The 8,159-nt window shown below is 37.0% G+C and overlaps 1 protein-coding gene across 41 annotated transcripts in view; it reads right to left on the reverse strand.

Moving 5' to 3' along the window:
• ANKS1B (ankyrin repeat and sterile alpha motif domain containing 1B) overlaps positions 1 to 8,159 on the reverse strand; it is a 1,029,975-nt gene that overhangs the window by 574,901 nt on the left and 446,915 nt on the right. For all 41 annotated transcript variants that reach the window (XR_011534653.1, XR_011534657.1, XR_011534652.1 and 38 more), the window contains one exon: positions 7,573 to 7,753. Coding sequence is in view for 30 of the 41 variants with exons in the window: in XM_070599947.1 (XP_070456048.1) it covers positions 7,573 to 7,753 (181 nt within the window). In the remaining 11 variants the exon portion in view is untranslated. The remainder of the gene's footprint in view (positions 1 to 7,572; positions 7,754 to 8,159) is intronic.

Raw genomic sequence — 8,159 nt, forward strand, 5'->3', positions numbered from 1 at the left:
CCTACCCAGAATCTCAGCTTAGAGCTTAAAGGTCACCTCAGCAGTCTGGCATTGGCCTTCATGCCAGGTGGAGGCCAAAGACTCCCTCAGCGTCCTGCGGCCTGTGTCCTGTGACCGCTGGAATAACATTGCCTCAGCCTTAGGAGGTCTATTTCCAGTCTGCGTGAGCTAATTAAAAGGAAGGCCTTCTTTTGCCTTTCTGGCAATCCCCGAGCAGCGTGAAAGGTCCATGCCACCTTCTCTGTTCTAATTTCAGTTCTCCTCTTATGTTTCTTCTCCCTTGCAGAAAAGCATCCTATGCTGTTATGCACTTAAAAGCTTTTGTTTTTGTTATTTTTTCCCCTTTGGGAAGAAGCACTTTTCCACTTTACTCTTTTAGATTCCCCCCTCCCATCACTTTTCTCCAGCAGGAGGTGATGGTTTGAAACTACTTACAAAACTGTAGATAATTAGTTACCCAGGGTATTTAACTTCCTTAGCTGGTGCCCAAAGGTGCTAGCCCACAAAATCCTTCATATACATAGAACTTTCTGAAAACAACTTTCCATAAAAAGCAAGTGTCTTTTATTACTGGTGGTTCTCAGCTTCTTTCCCCCCAGTAATTCACAACACACCAGTCCAGGACATTTTCATTAAGAAACTCAGAACTCATTGCAGCCTGAGACACTGTTTCTCAATCTTTTATAACTGATATTCTTTACTTTTGATAAACATAAAATTACTACATAGCTTCTTCCCACCCTTCCTTACCCCACTGAAATAAATCACTTTCTCAACTATCTACCCAGCCTATCCACTTGGATATTCAATAGTGCTTCAAGTTAAAATGTCCAAACTGAGCTTCCACATCTCAATTAATATCAACTCCATCCTTCCAAAGGTCAAAACAGCCAGAAATCCTTGAGTCACATCTTTTGGTCTCTTTCATTTTCTCATACCGTACATCTAATACATCCAAAAAATATGTTGCCTCTACCTTTAAAATAGATCCGGAATTTTACCACCTTTCACCACCTCTATTTGAAAAACAAAATGTTACCTGAGGAAAAAAACACATTGGCAACCATTAGGGGTACCCAAAAGACGGAAATACCTCATTAGATGGGCTCTCAGTTCATTGAAAAGTTCCATATAAGGAGAGATATAAGTCAATCAAGAGTAGAGAGAGCCCCTGAGGAAGTGGTCCTGAACAGAACACCACTCTCAAGGGCCCTTGGCAGCCAGGGGACAATGTGACAGGTCTTGGCACCTCAAGGAAGAGTGCAAGAAAGTACAGAAGAGGCAAGTTTGTGTAAAGTTCATCTGTACCATAATTTACTAAATAGACGGAAAGTTTAAATATTATGAATGGAGATCAACATAGAAATAAATGTGGCTCTTTTATCAAATATTTCTTCTAAAAATTGTTCTGATTTAACTATAGTATGGGAGGCTATTTTGTGTGGAGAGAGGTTAACTCAGCTGCTCACTCCCACGGTCTTAAGACCATATAATTACCAATAATTATAATTGTTCCTGGTTTCATGTGCATGCCCCTCTCTGAATCCACCTCCTATCATTCCAGTCCGCTTCTCTAATACCTTGACTCCAGCAATCCTTTGACCCTACTGGAATCTCCAATCCAATGATCATATTGATTTTTCACTATTACTTGCTCCCTTGCTGTCCTCTTTCTCCTATTTCTCCATCTTAAATCCTATGGTCAGACATTACTCTCATTCTCTTGTATTCATATTTCCCTGCCCTTTCATCACTTCAATATCACCATTTGGAAAAATCAGAACCTATGTAAAATTCAACTCTCCGAATGCTCTGCATCTGTTCCCCTCCACCTGAACTGGGCTGGAGAAAAACACAGAACCACATTAGCTAATCTAAGTTCATGAATATGAACCTCAAAATGGACCCTTAATGCTGCCAGGCAATCGCACCATACCTCACTTCTCTATTCACTGTCTCTTTCTCCCAAACAACTCTTTCTTTCCCTCTTCTCTGTCTTCAACCTCCACATCTCCTCCTCCATCTTTGTTCTCAACTGATGCCGCTTTCTACTTAACCGAGAAAATGGAAACTTTCAGGACAGCTCTTCCACAGATTCTCACCACATGGATCTCTGTCTAGCATTTGTACCCACACAGGAAACATCTTGCCTGTTTCCCATGCTCCTGTCTAAAGCCAGTCTCTCCTCGTGGTTAATAGAATCTGTTCTCTCTTTCTCCTCCTTCATCATAACTTTATAATTCTCCTTGGAAGAAATTTCTTGAAAAGGTAGTTTATATTTGCTCTCTCCAAATCCTTGCCTCCCATTCTCTCTTAAACCCACCATGTTGGGTTTTTTCCTCATCAATTTCAACCAAATTGCTCTTGTCAAGGACAGCAGCAACCTCCATATTGTTGTATCCACTACTCAATCCTAACTCAGTCCTTGTCCGGCTCAACTTATCAGTTACATTTGACAGAGTTGGTCACTCCCTCCTTCTTAATAACTTTCTTCATCTGAATTCAGAACACAACACTCACCAGAAGATTTCCTCCTACCTCACAGATTGTTCCTTCTCAGTCTCCTTTGCTGGTATTGCTTTTTATCTCCTCTTACATCTAGCTCAGTTTTTTTTTTTTTTTTTTTTTTTAAAGATTTTATTTTTCCTTTTTCTCCCCAAAGCCCCCTGGTACATAGTTGTATATTCTTCGTTGTGGGTCCTTCTAGTTGTGGCATGTGGGACGCTGCCTCAGCGTGGTTTGATGAGCAGTGCCATGTCCGCGCCCAGGATTCGAACCAACGAAACACTGGGCCACCTGCAGGGGAGCGCGCGAACTTAACCACTCGGCCACGGGGCCAGCCCCCATCTAGCTCAGTTTTTATCCTCTATCTACACTCACTCCATCTTCATCTATATAGTGATGATGTTCACATTTGTATCTTCCGCCCGATCTTCAGCTACCTACTTGCCACATCTATTCAGATACCTAACAGGCATCTCAAACCAAATTCCTGATATTTCTCCACGTTCACCAAATCTGCTCTTCTGACAACCCTTCACATGTCAGATGATAGTAAATCCATTCTGACAGTTGCCGTTTTACTCAATTTTTTGCTCATATACTACTTCCACTCCACCATAAAATTATATTATATATACCTTAAAAATATGTCTAACATCCATCCATTTCTCTATGCCTCCACTGTTTCACCTTTGATCTGCACTGTCTTCATCTCTCATCTTACTGCAGTGGTCTTCCAGCTTCCACCTTTGTTCTCCTTCTCCAGTCCATTCTCAACACAATCAGAATAATCTTCTAAAATAGAGGTTAGATCATGTAACTCTTCTTCTGAAAGACCTAAATTGACTCTTCATTTCACTCTGAGTAAAAGCCAAAGTCCTTAAAATGGCCTATTAGGTCCTACATGATCTAGCTGCCCTCCTTCTTCTTACTTACAAATTTCCCATATTTCAGGGCATGGCAGTCTGATTTGAGTCATCTGGTTAAACCAGGAACTTTAGAGATTTCCTTGAACTTTTCTCCCTCACTGTTGCATATCCAATCAGTTACCATAACCTGTTGATTACTCTTTACCTTGTATCTCTTAAATCCATTTACATTTTTCCATTGCTCATGGCACTGTTTCTCTCCACCTCCAATTTCACCTCACCCCAAATCTATCTACTGCATATTAATATTAGCGTGATCTTTCTGGTTAAATGCAAACCCATTCATATCATTCCCAAGTCTGTAAACTCCAAAGGTCTTCCCCTTTAATCACCTTTTACTTTTCCTGCTTTTTCTCCCCAAATCCCCCCAGTACATAGTTGTATATTTTACTTGTGGGTCCTTCAGGTTGTGGCACGTGGGACGCTGCCTCAGCATGGCCTAATGAGCAGTGCCGTGTCGCACCCAGGATCCGAACTGGTGAAACCCTGGGCCACTGAAGCAGAGCGCGCAAACTTAACCAACTTGGCCACAGGACCAGCCCCTGATCACCTTTTTTGATGATTCATAAATTGATACTTGGATTATATCATACAGTGCTTATGAGTGGTAAGGTTTAATTACAATTCAGAATACTTTTGAAATGGCCTTCTATGCTATAATAAATTCACTAGGTCACTTATTTAAATTGTTTTGCAGCATTTTCATTTTTGAGGGTGTATTAATCTTTGTTCTATTCAATGACATTCTGCCAAGATTAATTTTTTGTGCATGTATTCATTTATAAAATGAACTGTACATTTATCTGTTAATTTAGATTATACTTTTAACTCAAGAAAAGGTCAGCTACCTTTGACACAAGTATAGACCTATAGTAGGCTCTTTCTATCTTAAAAGTGTTATAGATCTTAAGTAATAAAATTAAATAAGAAAAATAATAAAATTAAATAATAATTATGATAATATTAAAGAAGAATATTAGTTTTCATAGTTTACATTCACATAAATATGCACATTCACATAAATAAGCTCATTCATTACAACTACCTAAAGACTAGACATTATTTCCCCTTTCAGAGGAGAAAATTGGAGATCAGAGAAGTCAAGTTATTTGATGGAAAATATCTAGCAAATCTGTGACAGAAGTGACTCTGGAACTCACTCTCTTTCAATAATGGGGTAGTGCCTGCATATGTGGGTTCTTAAATACAAAGTATAATGAACTATCTATGTGTAAGATAATGAAACGTTACTTTCTCAAGTAGATAAATGCTCACCTTAAAAGTTTTACGTGTAAAATTAAAAGTTTTATTTCTTAATGTAAACAAACCAGCATTGTCCTTACATTATTACTAAATATCAGTCTGTTCTAAAATGTTTGATGTAACATGGAGGTGACATATTACATTAGGAAACCATAGTAACATGCTATTTGAAACCATTACAACCATTAAAAGGTTAGATTTTGATTCTGTTCAAATGTCAGACCTCAAAATATCAATTTTGTAAAGTGTGGAAAATTGCAATTTCTCCACACATTTTGGATGGTGTCACTGAAATCCTGGCAGCAGTAAAATGTGTGTGTTCTTTTCTTCTCTCTCTGGCAGCCAGAGTGGAGAGAGAGCACTCGAGATTTGGGACTAGACCCATAACTTCTCTTACTTTTAATCTAAAAACAAGTAAGCAACATTTCTATCTACCTCAAAGGATTGTTGAAAAACTTTTTAAAATTAATCATCAAAAAACACTTTGTGCACTAACTAAAATAAAGCTAAGAAAGATTTTCCAAAGGCAAGTATCAGAGTACTTGTAATTCCTCCCATTTTAGGATTTTAAATCTGAAACTAGTCATTCAAATAAGCATTAACTGAGTAACAATTATATGCCCAAAATCCTTTCCGGGGTCCACATACCACTTTTATTTACAAATCATATCCCATCCCTCCTCTCTTGTAGAATGGCATCTGGTGCATGGCAGACATGCAATAAATGCTCATGCTCGCTGAATGATGCCAGCCTTCGTTAACACCATAATGACTACTACTACTAGTTACTAACATTTGTTGAGCACTATGTGCCAGATACAGTGCAAATCACTTTACATGCAAAACCGCACAACAGAGTAAGTTAATCTAATTAATTAATTGTTAATTTAATTCTTTAGATAAGAAAACTATAGCATAAAGAGGTTAAGTCTCATAGCATAAGAAGTTCAGTCTCATAGTTAGTAAATAAACTTAGGCAGCCTGACTCCAGTGCCTATGATGTGTTAGGGACCCATCCACTCTAGCTTACAATTCTAGAAAGAGGAGAGAAGACAATAAATAAGTAAACAAGTGAACAATGTAATTTCACATAGTAAATAAGGCTATGGAAAAAAGAAAACAGGATGCTTTGATAGAATTGCCCACAGCAAAATTGAAAAATGGTTAAGGACATGGACTCTACCACCAAGTTTGAATCCCAGCTGTCATTATGGACTGCAGTCTAGTTATTTATCCTCTTTCTACGTTTCCTTGTCTACAAATAATAATACTTAACTCATATGACAGTTATGAGTTTTAAATGAGTTAATATACATAAAATGCCTAATACCGTGTATGAAACATTGTGTTAAGTATTTGCTTAAATACTTATTGCTTATTAATATTTAAAATATTAAATTTAAGTATTAAATATTTAAGATTTTAAAAATTACATTAAATATTAAAAATACTTAAGCATTTGATTTAACACTTATTGCTTATTCTTATTGCTCTTTTTGCATCTTTGTCATTATAATCATCATAATATTTGGTGATTAATCTCACCTACTTGAGATAGGGTGATCTGGGAAGACGTCTATGAGGAAATGCATTGGAGCCAAAATCAAGACGACACCTAGCCACATGAAAATTTGAAGACAGAGATTTCAGGCAGCAGGAACCAAAGTATAAAAGCCCCAGGGCCAGAATGCCTAGCAAAGAAGGCCAGCATGGGCTAGGATGAGTTTGCTAAAGGTTAGGTTAAAGAGCTAATCAGGAGCCAGGTTATATTGAACTCATTGGCCATGGTAAGGAGTTGGATTTTATTCTAAGTTCAATGAGAAGCCATTGAGCATTTTAAGCATGATAATGATATACTTTGATTTACATTTTACAAATATCACTCTGGTTGCCATGAAAAGATTGGATTATAGCTTCCATAGAATATCAATCTCACCACTTCCTTTAATCATTGTTTTAAAAATAGTTTTTTTCCTAGGGGAAAATAATTCTCTGGCTATATTTTTGGAATGTCTGTATCAGTGCTCTTAAAAGTAGAGTCAGAATAAAGGACTTCAATAAGTACACATATATACATTCATATAGTCATACATACACACTCATTTTGAACAAAGATTACATGGAATACCCACACAGATAATACTTTATGGCTCTAAAATTCATATTAATGATATCTAGTGGATTTTAAAATCATATCTTTTTGAAGGAAAGTAGTAGAATAGTTTACTTACTTTAAATTAGTTATAAGGGGAAGAGATTCATGAGGTCCCACTTGTCATTTTCCTGTTCCTTGGCAAGTTACAATCTCCTTGCCCCCCAAAAAAGAAACCATTGCAAATTTGATTGGGTGGAACGAGGTATGTTTTGCTAGTAGGTATGGTTACATTCCTTAATATTCCCTTATCCCCAGACTTATTTCCTCACATCCCTCCTCCCCAAGTTCACCTTGGTTTGAGTAGATTGGGAGCCCACTTAGGCTACACTATCCAACCCAATCTTACCAGATAAACTTGACGCAGGTTCTCTAGCCTCAAAGCAACTATTAATGAAGTCATATATTGATGAGCTGATACCACTACATGAAGATAGGTAAATAGCAGTGGAAGAAGAGCATTTCTAGGTCTCTGATAATTTTACTACCATTACAGCATTAAATCATCATCTTTAACATCTAACACCTGAAAGGCCATTAATGCATTCAAAAAGAATATTATACCCACATTGTGACAAAAAATCATAAAGCTCTATACTGTCACACATGGAGGTGAACAAAAAACACAATGCAATTTGTACTAAGATTCCTCTTAATTCTTCTAATTCATAAAAGCTTTCATTTTAAAAGTTCAAGAGTATAGCTGCATAAAGTGAACGGCTTTACCTGTATGGCCAGTTCCCTCGTTCTTGACTTCTGTGGTTCCCACAGAAGAGGTGGGTGGACTAACAGGAGGGTTGGAAGTAAAGCTTGTACACCCTGTAGATGTGTTGATTTCAAAGTATTCTTGGTTGTGATTCATTCGATGAAAATCCAAAGAAGACACAATAGATGTCCGTTGTTTAGGCTAAAATAAATGAGCGTGATGAGAGTATTAATATGATCATGTTCATTTTCAGTCCAATCTCCCCATCAGTTTAACCTAAGTGATGATTTTTTCAGTTAAACTATCTGATTTTTATACTTAATATAATTGTGCATTTCAGAGAGACACAATAATCCCTTGATGAATTAAATAATGAAAAAATTGTTCATTGAAAAATATTATGGCATAGTTGATAAAATAATTTAGACTTTTTGTTAAATTTCCCCAGAAAACTGTAAAAATACAGTGCACAGAACTTCTCTTAATGATCAGTTCGGAAAGTTGCAATTTTAAGTCACCTTTCATTCAACTAACATTTATTAAGCATCTGGCATTTGCCAGGTCCTGAGGATTTAGAATCCAATAACAAAAGGGTCCTTACAATATT

This window comes from Equus przewalskii, chromosome 29, assembly GCF_037783145.1.
Source record: "Equus przewalskii isolate Varuska chromosome 29, EquPr2, whole genome shotgun sequence".
NCBI classification, from domain to species: domain Eukaryota; kingdom Metazoa; phylum Chordata; class Mammalia; order Perissodactyla; family Equidae; genus Equus; species Equus przewalskii.